Below are 18,140 nucleotides of genomic sequence, written 5' to 3'. Positions count from 1 at the left end.
AGTTTGGAAGATGCGAAGGAACATCTAAACTTCTAGGCCTTACGTTACTGTGCATACATACTTATACTTATGTACTTTTAGATGTACTTGTATCGATGCAACGAATAAGGTTGTACTAGTTACCTTCGACTATGCAAACCTTAAAGCTAAATTTTAAGTACCGCTACTTCTATACATGCGGCTACGTAAAAGAGAAAGAAAAGGAAAAGGGAAGGGGAGAAGAAAAAAAATATCCAAGCTCTACAATTTTTATGTACTAATTGATTGATCGATTCATCGTGTCACGCACGCTTTCGCATTCATCCCTGGACTAATCTTTGTTCATAATTCGACCAACTTTGTACAACTAGGACGATAATCCCGTCAATTCTATCATCATTGCTACCAGTGGACTATTATTTGTTGTGCGCGTACCTTTTTTTAATAATTATTTTTCAATCCGAAGCGATAGAAGCAACAAAGTCTTGGTCCTCTATTCCTCGATCGAAACTCTGTTTGACTTACACGAATATGCAAATTTGATGTTTTTTTTGTTTTTGTTTTTTTTTAAATTATTTCTTTTTTCTCCGTCTCTCTTCGAAGGATACTGGATCGAAGTTAGACAAAATATACTCCAACCAACCAGCACAGCCCGACGAACGACCATCGCATCTTCAGTGTTCCTAAATCCCACCGACCTTTACATGTCGCCCATAAAAAGGGCGATCATTACCATCGCGATAGCGCATTGAATACCGCGTCCGAAATCACGAGAAGACGTATTTTCTGGATGTATCGATGACGTTAGAATACGCGGCTTGAATACCACTATAAAGCGATTGTATATGTGCGTGTATGCGCTGCGCGCCAGAAGACGATAGAGAAAAGAGTACGAGAGAAGACCGAAAGAGTGTGTGTAAGAGGTAGGTAAGGTGTCATAAGGAGGTAGCGCGCACGCACTATTGTGTATACGTATGTGTATATGTACATGTGTGCTGCGCACTTCAACATCCGTTGTGTTGTAGGAGAAGAAAACGAACCGCTAGACTACTAGCAAGGTGTGACGAAAGAGCAAGAGAAGGGAAGAAACAACCTCCAGACTACGCCAGTAAGGAAATAGCTCTTAGGGTGAGCAAACAACAAAAGTCGCGAAAATGGATTTGCGTGCGATGTTGAACGGACCGGATGGAGGCGCATCGAAGAAACAGCAACAACAGCAGCAGCCGCCTCAACCATCCATACAACCAGCACCACCATCCGCGAACTCGACTTCTTCGATATTAAATTCAGCTACGCCCACCACGCCGTCTCACGCTGGCCCTCCGGCTCAGTCCTTTAGAGACTATAGTCGATCTAGTCACGCCTCTCCCGTTACCCACCCGCACGAATACCCTCCTGCTCCTAATCATCCAAATCATACCCCGAACTCCGCCGGCCCATATCCGTCGCCGACCTCTTATAATCCTCCCAGCAACGCGTTTGCAGGTAGACCTCCTGTCCCTCCTCTCCAACCTCCGGGCTCCCACGATATACGATCACCAGGAAGCGCTTCCATATCCGGGCCTTCACCATATCGACGCACGCCTACTTCCTCTGTAAGCACCGCGAGTGGTGGTTATCCATTCCCACCTACGCAACAGCAGCAACCTCAGCAGCAGCAACAAACACAACCCGTGAGTCCGTTGCATAGACACCAATACGGCCCACCTAGTGCGGGTGTTGGTCCGGGTGTTGGTCCGAGTGCAGGTCCTGGAGTTTATTCTCGCGATAATTACAATAGCCAACCACACAATTCCATCTCTTACGCACACAGCCAACAATCACAACCTCTACCACAAACACCTCCCGTTGGGACCCCGGGTGGTAGTCACCAGTATTTGCATCAAAGATCTCATTCCATCCAATCGACTCCTACGCCTACATCCGCGCACAGTCAACAACCTTTATACGGAGCTCCTTATGTTCAAGGCAGTCCTATCGCGACGACACATCCTCATCCGCATCCTCTAGAACAACAGCCACCACCAGCACCGCAACAACACCAAGTGCAGCAATTGCATCAACGTCAATCATCCCAACCCCCTACACCAATTGGACCACCCTTGTCTGGACCTCCACGGCAATCCCCTGCTGTTAGTTACCAGCAACCTCCTAGTCCGTATCAGAAGCGTATCTCCACTGCCTCCACTGTGTATCCTCCTCACCCTTCGCAAACATCACCCAAGCCCCTTCCTCCGGCTTCCATTCAGCGCATGTCTAGTAGCAGTAGTCACGGAACTTACGACGCAGTTGCTGAGTCCCACCGCGGGTCACAAGCCCAAAGTGATCGAGAAAGAAGCGTAAGTGTCTCACCTAAGACACGTGTTCCTAGTCTACCCAGCAACGGCGGCCATCGTCCTCCATCAACTAGCAGTGACGTAAATCCTTACCCTCCTCAACGCGTCCCACAGGCCTCGGTCAATAATAACATCATGGAATCCCAACACCCCGGCACCCCGGCGAAACGAAAGTTGGAACAACGAGACCTAGGACCCGACGAGCTCGAGAGCGACCGGAAAGCTCCCCCGCCGCCTCAAATGAATGGCAATCACGCTATTCCCTTGGCAGCTATGGCGCAGGCGACCGGATCACCCACAACACCTCGACGGAAGCGTGTGAAGTATGCACAAACCCCCTCGTGGGCGCGAAGCGGCAAAGATCGCGACCAACCCAGAATAAAGAGCCGTAACTTTTCTTTGAAGCAGCACAATCGTCAGCATGCAAGTGCAGGCGGACAAGCGAACGGGAGCAATCAATATGATGCAGGTGGAAGCGTTAAGTCCGAGCATATGTCTCGACACGCCTCACCTGAGGCTACACGATCGGCGGTCGGCGTCAAGACCGAAGAAACTAACAACATCGGTATCAGGGAGCATTCGGTGTTCAATGGCCAACCGTTTCCGTGGGAACCCAGCATTGGAAATGAGACACCCAAGAACATTGTTTCTCGTGAAGTAGCCGATTTCTTAGGCATTCACGTTTTACAATTCCCCCAATTTGAAGAGGTTCATAGCCGGGGCGCGCAATTCGAGATTGAAGCGAAGCTGGGTGTCATTATCGACAAGAATACCAACGATCGCATTTACTTCCCCGAGATAAGAGCCGGCGAATGTGTGTTGAACGGCGGCAGGGTCGCGTTTCGTAGTTCGATGACGGAGGTAAGTCGCCTACTAACATATCCAATCCTATTATCTATACCTTGAATAGTTTACTGATATTTCATGTGCAGAGTCAACACTGTGAGCTCAATGGTTACCTGAACGAGCAAGTCAAGGCCTCATTTCCCCGCAACCCGACAGCATCCTCTCGCGTACAAGTCCATTACGTCCATCGTAGAGAAGTCGATCGATTCTTCGAGCTTACACCGCAGATGCGTCAACGAATACCGGGCTGCATTTCTAGTCTACTTCAGCCCAGCTCACCTGTGAAGGCGCGAGTAACATGCGATCAAAAAACCGGCAACGTGTTGGCTAAAATTGTCAAGGCACGAATTGCCGACCTAAATATACATTTCCCTCATCTACCCTTAGACTGCCGTATCAGCATTAACGTGGAATGGGACTGGGATGGCACTGCTGAGGAGATTGAGAGGTTCCAAAATCCCAACAAGGAACGAGCGCCTGATCGTATTAAAGATCGACTCAGCTACAAGCATGGATTCTACCAGATCGATCTGACGCAGGTGACGCAAGGACATCCTACATCAGGCGTACAACCGCCTCAACCGCATCACGGCACCGCAAAAGAGCACGAGCTTGAGGTGGAATTGGAGGCGCGCCCTTTAATCGATCATGGTCGTATGCTCATGCGACAAGAACCGAATAGATATGAGGATCTAGTCGACGGCCTTGTTAATAATGTCCGTCTACTAGCTCGACGTTGCCCGCCGACACATTGATGATCATTATGTGATCAGGTGAATGAAGGAAGAGGAACCGGAGAGGTACGAGCGCCATGTGGCTATGAGCCTTGGGCGATTTAATGCTAGTTCACCTAGGTGGTTCTATTATTCACAACTTCCGAATTAAAGCATGACTTCGGAGCGAGGAGGAAGAGTAAGAGTTAGGGGCATGCTGCGATGTATTTCTTTTAATCAACATGATACCAATTTGGGGTCGGGTAGGCTAGACCAATCTGAAAGCCAGTTTTATTCTGGTAAATTGATAGCATACCCTAATGAATTTACAAGCGATGTGTTATTTTGTTATTCTCCATTCAGAATTCAGAATTCAGAATTCAACGTGTACGAAATTATGATTCTAGCAGTACCTAGGTAATTACCACCAAGGTTCGACCATTATTAAAGATGAGTCGGCAGAGATGTTAAGGTAACCCTCACCTACCTCTTAACTACCTAGGTAGATGATACACATAGTCGCCACTACATACCTAGGTAATTAAGGGAAGCATCTCAATGAATAAAACAACTCATTTCTAAATAGAGCAGTATCACTCCATGACAAACGAAAATTAAGCAACGTATTAAAATACTTCCTATCTTACTTCTTATTACAAAAGAAACCCAAATAGTAAAGATCGAGTATGTTTACAACCTCTTGTCCTCCCCTCGTTCCCACTCGTCAATCGTATCACTTTGCTAGGTGAGTTACATTGACCCAGCCCTTCTCACTCCGCAGTGCACCAAATATCTACCCAGTCAACCAACTACGCAACCAGCATTTGATAACCCTCTAACTATCCCTAGGGATTGATTACTTTTTAGGCGTATTGGGTTTTCCAAAACCAGGCGGAGTTGGCGGAGGTGGCGTGCTACCAGCAGGCTTGGAGCCCCGTCCCGATTCCTTAACAATATTCTGTAGAGCCTCCACGTCAGGCGGTAGCGATATGTGCGGACGACCTCCCGGAGTGAAGCTAGACGGGCCGCCGCTAGGCGGTGGTAGCGGGCCAGAAATACTCTGCGGGTTTAGCGGCGGCGGTCGTTTTATGGAGGGACGCTTTGATGGGAACTTAGGAACATTGGTATCGGGCCCCGGTGGCTTAGGGGACTTGCCACTAGATGACGACGATGACGACGAATCATTTATGAATTCGGAAGGCTTTTTAGGATCCTTCTCCTCGGTGTCTTTCCTCTTCTTAGGCGTCGGAGGTTTCCAGCCGGTCAAGTTCTTGGGAGTATCCGGGTCCGCGCCAACCTCAGAATATTCCTCTTCGACGTCGTCGGCGGGGCTGTGTTGGACGAAATCATCGTCCTTCGGGTCCCGCTTGCGCTTGCGCTTTTCACTTGAGTCATCCTTGTCATTCTTATTCTTTTTGCCTTTCTTGTCATCTTTAGGTGGCGGCGGCTCGGGAAATCCTACCGATCCTTCCTCATCTGAGCTTTCGACAATGGGGGGGTTGTTGAAATCGTCTATTCTCATCAGCTCCGACTCGGTCGGGCTACGAGATATATCGGATTGGGTGAAGCGCCCGTCATCAGTGTCTGACTTGAAATCGACGGACGGTGGAGCTGGCGGCACCGTATCGTCAAGCGGGATAACTGTGCCCTCATACGGCGGCCATGGCATATCTCCAGTCATGTGCCTCGCAATGTTGGAGGGATGATTTGGGTCATCGGCGATATCCCCGATAGCATTATTCAGTGAGTAAGACGACTCCCAAGTCTTCCGGACGCTCGAGTCGCGTACTGGGAACATGGTGTGCCTGTATGCTGGATAACGTCTAACGAATTCGGCGAATGTCTTGGTAAAATCGAATTCCTCCATGGGAGCGATCCATCCACTGCGGTTGGGCATGCGACCATAGTTAGTGGTTCCTAACCCGCGACGAATTCTACAGGACCCTTCTGCGTCCATATGTGCCTAGAGAAATCAAGACATATTAGTTCTAGCTCTCTATATCCCACATGTTGAATACGAAGTTTCCAGGAAATTAACTTACCTCAATTTGTGCTAAGTCGTGCCCTGCTGCCCGGAAGCACCGCGAGCATCTCCAATCCGGAGATGGTTGGAATGAGTATGTTTGGTGGTCCGGCTCGAGGTGACCAGCCCAATTGGGAGAGCGTGATCGACGAACCGGTGCTGGGTCGGATTTTGACGCCGGCCTCCACCTCACATCGCGTCTGGTAGTTGGTTTGCTCCTAGCTTCCTGGCTGCTCTTTGGAGCGGTCTTTCGGGCTTTAGGAGAACTCTCATCCGTCTTACTGCCCTTGCGATGCTTGTCCTTAGATCCGGTCAACTTATTAATCATCTCCGCGTATTTATCGAGCGGGGCTATTTCTATAGTATTAGTATCAACAAAGGGGGTGGGGGTGACATTATAGTAGCCATGAGCGCCCTCATCCTCGTCTTCCGGATCTTGTGGTGCGAAATCGCATGTAGCTATATGCTTCTGCTTCTCAGCGACAGTCTTCCCGGCCAGACTGACACCGCAGTCGGGGCAAAAGTTGTTTGCGGGGCCACCCAAGGGTTTACAATGCAAAACGTGGTGTTCGCGATACGCCTCACTCATAGTCGAGTCGAATTTCATACCACAGGACTCGCAATAGAGATGGGGGGAGCCTCGTTTACCCTTCCCACACTTACTACATGGACTGCCAACTGCCTCGGCACTCTTCTCCTCTCCGCAATACTGGCAGTATTTTAAGGCGTCCGTCTTGCCGAGTTTGCAATAATCCTCATGGAACACCCTGTCTATCTCGTTATTGAGTTTGAGTAGGTTTCTCCCGCACCGATTGCAGAATGTAGTCTCTACATCTTCTTTTTCTTCCTCTTCCTCTTCTTCTTCCTCTGTTTCTGACTTGGATACCTTTGCTTTTTCTTGCTGGGGTATTTGTCCTGCCTGGTCGTTTGTAGTAGCCGCGACCATCTTCTTGAATTCAAGGTAGTGCTCATCGAGGAAGTGACGTCTAATAGCGCCCTGATCGTAGAATGGGAGGAGCTTCTGCTTAACGGGGTCGCACAAGAAGCACTGCAAAGTACTGTGGTCGACGTTCATGTGTGTAGTCAAGCCTTCACGATCCTGGAATTGGAAAAATCGGTCGCAGCCCACATAAGGACACTCCCTAATCCTGTCGAGGAGATTTCCCCTTAACGTGTGAACTTCCCTTTCGAGTCGTGCTACTTCGCTCGGAGTTCTCATCGCAATGGTGAAGCCTGGTACGTCGGGTCCCGTGTGAATAATAGTTTCGAGTGGTGGCCCGTGTCCCGGTATCGCGGGCTTCGCTGGGTTGACGAAAATGCTCGGGGTATCCCAGAAATACCTTTCTCGCAGATGTTGGTGTCTCTGAAAGCTGGGAGGTCTATTATCAGAATTCGCGAAAAATGCCTCGACAGGTGGATCATATGGCAATGGCTTGTATGTCGATGCATAGTGCGATGTTAACTCAAGATTCTTGCTGTCGAAGTAGCGTGGCCCCCAAGTTGCATCTTGGTCCACCACTTTATAATACAGCGGTTAGCTCGATTCAAAATAGGGGCATTCGCCTCGACACTTACCCCACTTGTTAGACCAGTTCTCAAGGGACACAGCTATATCCGGTTCTGTAATATTCCGGACGATCCATTTCCAATCGGCCTCGTCCGTGTGGGCATTGATTACGAAATCGGTCGGGTTTTTCTTCCACGTCGATTGAACCAGGTGCAACACTTGGGTGTCTTCCTGGTAATCGGGAAACAGGTTACCGCGGACGGCTTTCTTGAATTCGTCTAACGTGAGCAATGTACTATTGATATCCGTAGTAAACCGTGCATTGGATTTACCGGCTGCCGTGTAGAATAGATAAGTATCGTAGACAACCCGAGCTGCAATGCTATAGTTCTGCCAGGGAGCGTGGATTCTTGGGCCCTGGAAGACGTGAAGCACTTCATTCCAACTGTCCAATGTATCCGACCCAACTTTACCACCCCCTAGCGTGATACGACGACCATTGATATTAGTGTCTAGAAAATGCTGTCCAGGTAACCAGACGTCAATACCAATCATACGGTTGCCTTTAGTTATGTCAGGGTTGGCACCGATGACCGTCGCGACTAGTCTTTCCGCACCAGGTCGAATGGCTTCATTTCCTCTAAGTGCAAGATCATCTGCCGGGAAAATCGCCGAGAAATTCGAGAAGTCCGTGTTGTACGAATGAACTCCTGGTATCCAGATAGGCACATGCTTTTCGGGGATGATAGATCTCTCGAAACTTAGGACAGGCAGGTCGTTACCCTCAGCTTGTTCCGTGATGATCCCACCCCAAACATTGGGAGGGGGACTGAGTAGTCCATACGTTAATGCATTGGTAGTAGAATCGAATTTCAGATGTGTGTGTGGATTACTCGGGAAAAGGATATTCATGGCCCGCTGATATTCAGTCCTGAATTGGTTTGGCTTGTACGTGTCCTTTAGATCCGGCGGTACTCTCATGTATACCATCTGCTTGTAATCATTGTCATATATGCGAATGACGTAATTATCCTTATTGACAACGGGCTTATAGAAGCTAGGAGGCTCCTCCTTATCAAAGTATACAAAGCAGCAATAATCATCACCGTTGAAATCTTTACTGTTGAAAAACCTTTGAAGAAGCGAATATATCGTGTCGGTATGGTGAGGTCGACTTGTAAGGCCGTGATGGACCGTGCCTGTCGCCTTGGCGACGGGTTTCTCGTTAGGCTCGGTGCCGTTATCCAACGTCCAAATCTCAAGGCGTATCTGATAATCGTACGCCCATGTTACTTTTAGGAGGTAATCCGCTACCTCCACGAAAGAATCGTATAACTCTACGGTGCTATCCGTCAGGGTTGCTCCCTGGTATCCGAATACCCGTATCGACTTGCCGACTTTTGGAAATTCGCCATATTCCTCATCTCGATCTGGAGCAGCGCCGCCACGGAGTTTTCCATAGGCATTTAGGGTAATTCCAGTGTACGGCGTTTTAGGGTTATAAGGATCAACGACTAGGTCAACGGTTAGACTATAATCCTTTACTCATTCATAGAGAACTTCTAGTTGATGCGATTCCTACTTACCACGCTTGCTAGGATCGCCATTTGTCCTTTCGGTGTAATTGTCTAAAAATTCAAACGGGTCCTTGTGAACTAACGTCGTATCGTCCCCATACTCGAGGTCGGCAGGCACCGTCTCTTGCCAGGTACCGGGCTTCATCGGTGCGACAGGAAGCCCAAAATAGAGCAAGGTCAATTTAAACTCTAGAGTAGGGACGTAGTCTTTAAATCGCGTGGCGAGGAGATGTTCGTAACGGACAATGTTATCTCTTTGCAACTGGACGAGCTCAGGTGGAGATGTAACTGGCTGGAAGAGTGTAATCTCGTGCGGGTCGAAAATCCTTACGAGTATCTCCTCGATAGAGAGTGTGGTATGCCGAAGTAACGTTATGAAGTCGCTTTCTACCTGCTTGAACAACGGGTCGCTTGGGTGTATAGTAGGATTTGCGCGATCCACGAATGGCTTTTTGTCTATATGAGGTAAGTCGGACGGATTTGTCCGCTGGAAAAGGTCACGTCGTAGGGGTATGGTCAGTTGAGACTGGTTGTCATCGGGATTGTTCTGCATGGCGATGTGATATTATTATGGCAGCATTGAATATGAGGCCAAATGTATCTCATCCGACAAGTGAACTCTTACCGTACGTAGTGTAGTTGATGGTTGATGTAACAGGAAGTGAGCGACAAGAAAAGAAGGAAGCGGTCGAGATGGGATCTAAAAAGGAACAAAGGCTATGATTCCATCAATCGCAAAAAATATAGGACATATCCCAATTCAGTTGGCTGATACGCCTAAATAACATTCCTATTCTTCAATGCGGAGAGCAAAGACTTGTTTTCGAAACGAATGCATTCCATTCCGTTTCTTTCCATCACCGCACTCGCTTCGCGCCCTGATGCGAAGACAAAAGACCTGTGAAGTTGGTTTGGCCATATTCGGACAGTATACGCGAACGTCTTTCAGATTTAGTAGTGGCCATAGAAGATGGGAGACTATTTCCGGATGCGTCGACATCTGGAAACGTGGGTGTAGGGCAAGGCAGCTAGACCTGAGAACTACTTAGACCTCTGTATGATTTACCTACCTATGTACCTAGATAGATACTCTACTTTGCTGTGACAAGGTACCTCTGCCATTAATAATGGAAGTCTAGGTGTATCGAGTACTTTATTCGTTACACCCGGGTGGTATGTGGTACGTGTAACTACTGTACCTACCCAGGTATTGTGAGTGCTTCGTCCCTACCTATGGATGTATCTAGGTAGACATGTTAGCGTTGACTTCTATAAATCTTGTTATACTTTGACCGTATCATAATTACTTGCCTTCGTCCAAGTACTTCTAATGCTGCCACTGCAACTCACGGTAGATAATCCGATAATATGAGCATTGTTGTCGAAGATAGGTACATAGGCGCCCTAGTGCTCAGGTACTCCACATTCCAATGTGTTAGAAATTCCAGCACTGCATAAAGCTTTGTTTCCGGTTCTCGTCTTTGCTGCCTTAAAACTATCTCAATATCCAGCATTGACCACCGCACGTGGCTGAGCATATAAATAGGTGTAATCGGGCATTCAATTTAGCAATGCCGACGATGGTCTAGGTTGGATATTGATGATCGTCTCTTCACTTATACGCGTATTAATTTCATGTAAAAAGGGGGTTGGGGGTGGATACGGAGGCTACTGATACACCGGGGCGTAGGTACCTAGGTATGCTAGAAATACATGTAGATACTTCTGTATGTCTTAGCTTAGTCCAGGGTTAGCTAAAACGGAGCTGCTCTTATTTTATTTTATTTATTTTATCCCATTTCTTCGCACCTAAGTCACGATGTGCTCTATCATATAAACTAGGCTCCGATTAGGGTCCGATTTCGACACAGTGGTTCAACTCATTAGATAATGTGTAATATTGTGTCTTCGTAAGCCTAAGGATACTTTGAATGGATAGTTATTCAACGGCCTAGGTAGAGACGGCTAGCTTTCCTATGCCAACGCCTTCCACCCGAACCAACTTCGTTCGTATACCCAGGTATAATGGCAAGCTTTTCGCCTCATGGTGTATTCCCCCGCTTCACCCCGAAGTCGCTGGCTATGTATGCAAGTAAAAAAGACCCATCCAGATGTTCAACTACTCTGGATGAGAGGTAGTATGGGAGTACACAATAGGTAAGTTAGGTGGGTGAGTAGCGGGGGAAGTTCGTGTTCGTTCAATTGCCAGTTATATATCCCATCATACGACGTTGGATAGATCTGATGTTTTCTTCGTTATTTCGCATCCAAGAAAATACATATACCTCGTTGCTTGATTGATAAGACTAAACACACCGACGAGTCCGAAAAAAATGGGACAACAAAATCTACTCGACGTGCTACGATCGCACACTGCAGTTGATTGTGATACGTTCGATGACCAAGGTACGAGAGCCTCTACTCAAGTATCTCTGTTAAAAACAGACCACGCGAGAAAGTACGTACGAGTGAAAGCTTACTGGTAGTATAGTACCAAAGCAACTCGGCCCATTCGTGGATTGTACATCAAACCAGGTGAGCTTCTTGGATTAATGTCTGGCGAGATGCGAAGAGCTAAAAGTCATCCAAGGCCATCGCATACCATGAATTAATCCGTGTTGATGGCGATGGGAACTTGATACATGCGCAATTGATTCGTGATGCCGTTGACTATGCATCATCAAAGAGCAGCGCATATCCGGATGTTACCGCAGCCGAATTGGCGGTAGAGACCATGATGGTCAAGCTGGCTCTCAGAATAGTGCCTTATTTGACGGGGTACTCCCATATTCAGACAAATCCAAAGTATTCCTATGATAAGCAGAAAACAATCAATAATGGGAAACGTAAGAACCGTTCCTTGAGAGGGTGAATGTGCAGAGCGTGGAATGCTGACATGCGGACTTTCCGCCTTAGGTATCGTGGCGATATTTAAGGACTTAGACCCAAAATATGACACCCGACGGGTCTGCATCAAAGTACCGTCTACCTGGGAGGGTATGCAAGCGTGCCGCGAATTAGAGAACCAGGGTATTGCCACATTGGCGACAACCATGTTTTGCCTCGAACAAGCTGCTCTTGCGTCGCATGTAGGTTGCACCTACATCGCGCCATATATCAATGAGCTACGAGTGCACTTTGACGAGAAGTATGTCTTACCCACGTTTCGGGAAACAGAAGCGCTGATCTGTCGCACGCATCTAGCTATGTCGACCAACACAAGGCGTTTGACTTCTGCGGTTCCGCTCAACGATACTACGGGAAAATCGGAAGCAAAACCAAAGTCTTACCAGCCAGCTTAACATCCATCCAAGAAGTTATGATGCTAGCCGGCGTTCACCACATCACTGTCGCACCACACCTGTTGACCAAGTTAGCAGAGACGCCAGCGAATCCTTGGGAAGGAGACACTGGGAGTGTGATTCAAAATCAAAGTCAGGAAGAATTTAGCGACTATAATGGCATAATAGAGGACGAGAGTGCTTGGCGCTTAGCTTTTACCCGAAGTCAAGAGGGCAAGGCTGAGGTGAAGATCATCCAAGCCATCAACATATTTTGCGACAAACAGGATGCTCTTGAAGGTCTGGCGCGACAATGAAGTGTATGAATTACTGAATGGCGTCGAATTAATAAGCAAACCTGTTCAACTATGATTGAATTCTCGTGTTGAAAGCTTCGGTTCTTGTTCATGATACCCCGTCTTCACATATGATCATGCCGCTTGCTTCTTTTTGCTGACATGGAAGAGAATAAAACGGGAACCGGAGAAAGAAAAGAAAAAAGAGCACTATTAACCCTGTCATGCTTCATCGTGGCGTAAAATTACAGCGCAAGGACGAACACTGTCACGACGCCACATTACTTTCCTGGCTACTAATAAGGCAAGCAACGCGCGTCTTACCCTCTTCTCTCCCATTGAATCTAGATCTATGAGAGTTGCTAGATATGGAAAGGAAATATTTACTATTATAGTCTTAGAGTCTATGAAGGTATACTAAGAATAATCAAGTCTGAATTGGACGAATCAATTCGTCTCCAGCTTGCTAGGTTGCCTTGCTGATATCAGTTTAGTTATTTAGTTACGATCCGGATCTGCATGACATGGGCGGAAGCTGATAAGACACTTGCTTCTCATTGGATTCCAAGCCGATGAACCTGGAAAATGGGGAATTCGGTAAGCCTGGTCTGTATCTGGGACCCCTGCACATCTCGCAGCTCTGTTATCGCGTGGTGGTTCGTATGATGACGGCAAACTGCGAGTCTATCTGCGGAGTTATAGAGTGATCTTGGTAATTTATGTGCAACCATCGAAGATGGATCACTCTTCAACAATATCTTCCCCTAAGACTTTCCCCTCTCGGAGACTACGTTGTCGCTAAATACCTAAGTATATGGTGATCCATCTGTCATCATGGGAATACTATCAACGACTAAGCTTAGACGAAGATGTACTTCCCTCCATTCTTGGGAGCTTCCCAAACAGACGGGAGCATTGGCACCGGTGCACATATGGACGAATCGTGACATGGGTACGGTCATACTATCCTTCGTGATGGGCCACCTTGTCAACTAACATGCGCATCAATTAGACCCGACGCCCATTGAGGATCAAACATGGAATACTTGGAGTATTCTAGCTTACTGGGCCACTGACACGATCAACATAGCGACATGGCAGACAGCTTCGGCGATTCTTGCGGTGGGCTTGAGTTGGCGAGAAGCGATTCCTATCATGGTAGTCGGCAACTTCTGCGTTGCTGTCGCTTTGGTACTCAATGGTGCTATTGGTGCTAAGCTCCATGTTCCATTTTCCGTCATAGTGACCAGTAGTTTTGGTTACTATCTGAAATACTTTTGCATTGTTAGCCGAGCAATCTTGGCTATGTTTTGGCTTGGTATACAGGTAATGAAGACACCAGAATGGATGCTTTCGCGAGAGAATTAACTGGCGTTTAAATGCAGACTGCGAATGGTGCGCAATGCATCACGATCATGCTACGCGCCTGGGCACCATCCTACAACGACATACCGAACCAGCTATCCGAATCCGCCGGCATCACGACGCAAGGAATGATCTCTTACTTCCTTTTCTGGATCATCCAACTCCCGCTGCTTCTTATCCATCCTACCAAACTACGACCTTTATTCTGGATTAAACTCACCGCGGCCCCAATTGCCGCTATCGCGATGATGGGGTGGTGTATAAAGAGAGCCGGAGGAGGTGGTGATATTTTCGCTCTGCGCGCGACGGTCGATGGTCCGCAATATGCCTGGTTATGGCTTACTTGCATGTCAAGCGTAACGGGTAATTGGAGTACATTGGCGGTGAACATACCCGACTTCACACGTTACGCGAAATCGGCAAACGGTCAATATGTCCAACTTCCTGCGATGCCCATTATCTTCACCGTGTGTGGCGTTCTCGGTATAGTGACGACATCGGCAACTAAGGTCTTTAGCGGAGAATACCTATGGAATCCCTTGGATATCATTGCTATTTGGTTGGACTATGGTTCGGGTGGGCGATGCGCAGCGTTCTTTGCCGCCCTTGCATGGTATATTGCGCAGGTACGTAGACAACGATTTAAGGCGAATTGGGAGGAGGCTCTCACTAATACACAATAGGTCGGCACCAACATCACGGCGAATTCGGTTTCGGCGGCTAACGATTTGACCGTTCTTTTCCCTCACTGGATTAACATTAGAAGAGGATGTATCATCGCCGCAATCATAGCTGGCTGGGTGCTAGTACCATGGAAGATTCTAAGTTCCGCGCAGACTTTCCTCGCCTTTATGGGTGGCTACGCCGTTTTCCTAGGTCCAATGGCTGGTATAATGGTATCCGACTACTGGCTTGTTAAGAAGCAACAAATCGATATTCCGGGTCTCTACAATCCGGACGGTCGCTATCACTATATCGGTGGTTGTAATTGGCGAGCCGTAGTGGCTTTCATTGTACCTGTGGCACCTTTACTCCCTGGTCTAGGTCTGAGTATTAGTGGTTCGGGTGCTGTCCACATTAACGACGGCGTTACAAATCTGTACACCTTCAATTGGCTGTTCGGATTTGTGACCTCGATCGTCCTTTACACAGCACTAAGTTACGCCGTACCGGCTAAAGAGACTCTGCTGAAGGCGACAATTTGGGATTTAGAGGAGGCTGCTATCGAAGCACAGGTGCATTGCGACGACTCAGGAGTAGAGAAAGTCCGTGAGTCCGACCGGGCTGCTAAGGCGGAGTTGTCAGATGCGAAACCGATGTAGAAAGGCCAGTCAGAGTTGCCGTAGAGCTAGCATATTCCAAATAGCGATTCAATAGATCAGAGTGGGATGTCCTATGCACTACGTAGGTACCCGAGTCCTTGTTTCCGCGTGGCTTCTTGTGCTACGCGGATATCTAAATAGTATGACGATGATTCGTCCAATGAACCCAAATCCCTACAATATGGCGAGTTTTCGCACTATCTGAATACCGAGTCATACTTGCGCCGAAGTTCCGGGTACGCGCCCTTGCTGAAGGTAGATGTTAAGCACCTAAGGTTACCGATGCTCTGGGAGTAAATCGTTAGAACTTATTACCTCCGGAAACACTTGTAGGATACAAGCACCCGCCTATTATTAATAACAAAGGGGGGCATAAAGACATGGTGTAGACATCATAGAGGTTCCAATTACCAATTTTTACAGGGTCATTCTACCAATAGGATCCCGTACCAATTCTTCCCCCCTACCAAATAAAGCAATGTATGATGAAAATGATCCCGGGTTTTAGGGGACTCTGAAAATCGGAAATAAGTTCGGAATCTCGTCTTCATAATCGCAATAGTTGACGTAATGCTGTCATATGTATCATTGCCTGCGCTCTGATATCGCGTTTAATTCGTAACGCGAGCTATTGTTCACTTCCTATATTATACTTTTTCTCCCAGCTACGTTCATCGCATCGGAGTGCTTGCAACATGACCTTACTGGAACTTCTTCGTTCTCGGTTTTTAGGAGGTCTAGTTGAGGATACAAACGACTATGGTCGACCTGGGGCGCATGTTCTCGAGGCCAACGGCTAAGCCGTATCGAACCGGTAATCTAGAATTTGATGAACAACCTTACTTAAACGAAAATGGACATGTTGATTTTAAACCTGGTGATATCGAAAATCCTCATAATTGGACGAACTGGAGACGTTGGTATGTGACGATATGTACGGTGTTACTTGTTGTCAACGCGACCTTTGGATCATCGGCTCCATCCGGTTGTTTCGGGGTAAGTCATAAGTATCAAATATACATCACGACGCATAATTACTAACATATTGATAGAGTATCTCTAAAGAATTTGGAGTGTCTGAGGAAGCAGCCGGACTCACTATAACCCTTTTCCTTCTTGGTTATTGTGCCGGACCTCTAGTCTTCGCTCCTCTGTCTGAGGTACGAGATGTTCGCTACAAGCTGTTAATCGGAAAGCAACTAACAAACTGGGAATTAGTTCTACGGCAGAAGATGGATATTCTACAGCACTTTTCTGCTATACATCGCGTTCAATTTCTTATGCGCATTCGCACCGAATTTTGGAAGCTTGCTCGTCGGCAGATTTCTCACTGGCACATTCGTGAGCGCCCCGCTCAGTAACAGTCCCGGTACTCTGGCGGACTTGTGGGGGCCAGTTGAGCGTGGCAATGCGATGGCGGTCTTTTCATGTATGGTATGGGCCGGCCCAGCGCTTGGGCCGGTGGTTGGTGGCTTTCTTGAGCTGAAGAAGGACTGGAGGTGGAGTTTTTACGTTTTGCTCTGGCTGGGTGGTGCTAGTGCGATAACCATGTTTACGATCCCGGAGACTTTCGGTCCTATGATTCTCGTTAATAGGGCTCGTCGCATTCGAAAAGCGAAGATACCTGGTTACGGAAATGTCAAGGCCCCGGTGGAAGACGACGATCGTTCTCTCATGGGCGTGTACAAGGTGGCCCTCACGAGACCGTGGATCATCTTGTTCGACCCTATTTCCTTCCTCTGTGCGATATACATGTCTGTCGTGTACACGTTGCTATATATGCTTTTTTCCATTTATCCGATTGTATTCCAGCAGAAACGAGGGTGGAATGTTGGAGTTGGCGAACTCCCATTGATTGGAACAGCGATTGGTGCATTCATCGGTGCCATCATCGTCTGGTTTGATTCTAAACATAAGGCCAAAAAGCTCGAACAGGGAGTCAAACTAAAACCTGAAGATCGATTAACCCTAGGTATCATTGGTGGAATCGGGTTCCCAGTAACCATGTTTTGGTTTGCTTGGACGGCTGAGTACAAGTAAGTCGAGCTGAACTCTTTGAGACTGAGGTACAGCACCGCTAACAGATCGCAGCTCGATTCATTGGATAGTCCCAACTATCGCGGGAGTATTTCTAGCAGCCTCGCTTATGCTCATTTTTGTAGCGTATCTGAATTATCTAGTTGATTCTTACTTGATGTACGCTGCATCCGCGATCGCGGTGAATACCGTCTGTCGCTCGGCATGTGGTGCCGCAGCGCCTTTGTTCACAGATTACATGTTCGATACCCTCGGCGTTGGGGGTGGTGGTTCGTTAATTGGAGGCGTCGCGACGTTACTCGCTGTAATTCCGTTCGCTTTTTATAAGTATGGTGAACGAATTCGTGTGCATTCAAGATTCGCACCTACCGATCTAGAGAAACCCGACGATGAAGAGGCGCAGCGAAACAAGAAAGAAAAGTCAACAGAACAGCGCCCCGACATTCCATTGGCGGGGTCAAAATCATCTAGTACGGTGGCAGGGTATGAGGATAGCGAAACACATGTTGAAAAGCGACGTGAAGAACAAGATGACGATGTTCAGAATGCGTTGGGGGAACCAAGGGACGAGAACGTACAGTTTGGACGTCATTAAGAGAAATGTTGATGAAGTTATGTCTATAGATTTTGAATATTACAAAGACTTGATTTCCAAGGTTGTGAGCCGTAATATTAGTGAGCTGGGTACACAGTCGGGTGTACACAACACATTATAACGATGTAACCGCTGTAACAAGTTATTATTCAAGCAATGATCAGGCGCTGTGGGAAAATACAGCACATTGACAGGCTTAAATAGAGCTGGACCTGGCTGTATATTCAGCCATTAATCTAGTCGATGTCAATAATAGATTCGGC

At 47.5% G+C, this 18,140-nt stretch overlaps 5 protein-coding genes across 5 annotated transcripts; 4 read left to right on the top strand and 1 right to left on the bottom strand.

The window, feature by feature from the left end:
- The first annotated feature begins 932 nt into the window (after nt 1-932).
- Nucleotides 933-4,462, top strand: F4822DRAFT_149323 (mRNA triphosphatase CET1). Its single transcript, XM_051452974.1, has 2 exons — nt 933-3,176; nt 3,248-4,462. Exons 1-2 carry the CDS (start codon nt 1,134-1,136, stop codon nt 3,914-3,916), a joined length of 2,712 nt encoding a protein of 903 aa, XP_051318826.1. The 5' UTR covers nt 933-1,133; the 3' UTR covers nt 3,917-4,462.
- Nucleotides 4,324-9,657, bottom strand: F4822DRAFT_149328 (uncharacterized protein). The gene is made up of 4 exons (XM_051452975.1): nt 8,991-9,657; nt 7,473-8,918; nt 5,917-7,415; nt 4,324-5,837 (listed from the first exon to the last, which is right to left on the bottom strand). Exons 1-4 carry the CDS (start codon nt 9,532-9,534, stop codon nt 4,731-4,733), a joined length of 4,596 nt encoding a protein of 1,531 aa, XP_051318825.1. The 5' UTR covers nt 9,535-9,657; the 3' UTR covers nt 4,324-4,730.
- A 1,118-nt stretch (nt 9,658-10,775) lies between these two features.
- On the top strand, nt 10,776-12,803 carry F4822DRAFT_392973 (putative transaldolase). The gene is made up of 5 exons (XM_051457260.1): nt 10,776-11,387; nt 11,473-11,516; nt 11,572-11,827; nt 11,898-12,129; nt 12,186-12,803. Exons 1-5 carry the CDS (start codon nt 11,315-11,317, stop codon nt 12,577-12,579), a joined length of 999 nt encoding a protein of 332 aa, XP_051318824.1. The 5' UTR covers nt 10,776-11,314; the 3' UTR covers nt 12,580-12,803.
- Nucleotides 12,804-13,235: 432 nt separating this feature from the next.
- F4822DRAFT_441741 (permease for cytosine/purines, uracil, thiamine, allantoin-domain-containing protein) lies at nt 13,236-15,803 on the top strand. Its single transcript, XM_051462898.1, has 4 exons — nt 13,236-13,510; nt 13,571-13,884; nt 13,944-14,549; nt 14,607-15,803. The coding sequence occupies exons 1-4, from the start codon at nt 13,393-13,395 to the stop codon at nt 15,243-15,245; spliced, it is 1,677 nt and encodes a 558-aa protein (XP_051318823.1). The 5' UTR covers nt 13,236-13,392; the 3' UTR covers nt 15,246-15,803.
- F4822DRAFT_149191 (MFS general substrate transporter) lies at nt 15,626-17,969 on the top strand. The gene is made up of 4 exons (XM_051452973.1): nt 15,626-16,241; nt 16,298-16,405; nt 16,464-17,281; nt 17,337-17,969. The coding sequence occupies exons 1-4, from the start codon at nt 16,005-16,007 to the stop codon at nt 17,875-17,877; spliced, it is 1,704 nt and encodes a 567-aa protein (XP_051318822.1). The 5' UTR covers nt 15,626-16,004; the 3' UTR covers nt 17,878-17,969.
- The last annotated feature ends 171 nt before the right edge of the window (nt 17,970-18,140 follow it).

The sequence above is a fragment of the Hypoxylon trugodes genome (assembly GCF_022578975.1).
Source record: "Hypoxylon trugodes strain CBS 135444 unplaced genomic scaffold F4822scaffold_2, whole genome shotgun sequence".
Lineage (NCBI taxonomy): Eukaryota > Fungi > Ascomycota > Sordariomycetes > Xylariales > Hypoxylaceae > Hypoxylon > Hypoxylon trugodes.
Note: the sequence above shows the minus strand (reverse complement) of the source record. Positions and strands in the feature narration are given on the sequence as shown.

What these genes read in the sequence shown, in the direction of transcription:
- F4822DRAFT_392973 (XM_051457260.1), top strand. Translation starts at nt 11,315, where the DNA reads ATGGGACAACAAAATCTACTCGACGTGCTACGATCGCACACTGCAGTT. An exon ending in AACAATCAATAATGGGAAAC is followed by an intron (nt 11,828 to 11,897) that starts GTAAGAACCGTT and finishes TTTCCGCCTTAG; the next exon opens with GTATCGTGGCGATATTTAAG. An exon ending in CGAGTGCACTTTGACGAGAA is followed by an intron (nt 12,130 to 12,185) that starts GTATGTCTTACC and finishes GCACGCATCTAG; the next exon opens with CTATGTCGACCAACACAAGG.
- F4822DRAFT_149191 (XM_051452973.1), top strand. Translation starts at nt 16,005, where the DNA reads ATGGTCGACCTGGGGCGCATGTTCTCGAGGCCAACGGCTAAGCCGTAT. An exon ending in CTCCATCCGGTTGTTTCGGG is followed by an intron (nt 16,242 to 16,297) that starts GTAAGTCATAAG and finishes ACATATTGATAG; the next exon opens with AGTATCTCTAAAGAATTTGG. An exon ending in GCTTGGACGGCTGAGTACAA is followed by an intron (nt 17,282 to 17,336) that starts GTAAGTCGAGCT and finishes AACAGATCGCAG; the next exon opens with CTCGATTCATTGGATAGTCC.
- F4822DRAFT_441741 (XM_051462898.1), top strand. Translation starts at nt 13,393, where the DNA reads ATGGGAATACTATCAACGACTAAGCTTAGACGAAGATGTACTTCCCTC. An exon ending in ATGGACGAATCGTGACATGG is followed by an intron (nt 13,511 to 13,570) that starts GTACGGTCATAC and finishes CGCATCAATTAG; the next exon opens with ACCCGACGCCCATTGAGGAT. An exon ending in TTGCATGGTATATTGCGCAG is followed by an intron (nt 14,550 to 14,606) that starts GTACGTAGACAA and finishes AATACACAATAG; the next exon opens with GTCGGCACCAACATCACGGC.
- F4822DRAFT_149323 (XM_051452974.1), top strand. Translation starts at nt 1,134, where the DNA reads ATGGATTTGCGTGCGATGTTGAACGGACCGGATGGAGGCGCATCGAAG. An exon ending in TTCGTAGTTCGATGACGGAG is followed by an intron (nt 3,177 to 3,247) that starts GTAAGTCGCCTA and finishes TTTCATGTGCAG; the next exon opens with AGTCAACACTGTGAGCTCAA.
- F4822DRAFT_149328 (XM_051452975.1), bottom strand. Translation starts at nt 9,534, where the DNA reads ATGCAGAACAATCCCGATGACAACCAGTCTCAACTGACCATACCCCTA. An exon ending in GAACTGGTCTAACAAGTGGG is followed by an intron (nt 7,416 to 7,472) that starts GTAAGTGTCGAG and finishes TGTATTATAAAG; the next exon opens with TGGTGGACCAAGATGCAACT. An exon ending in ACGACTTAGCACAAATTGAG is followed by an intron (nt 5,838 to 5,916) that starts GTAAGTTAATTT and finishes TGATTTCTCTAG; the next exon opens with GCACATATGGACGCAGAAGG.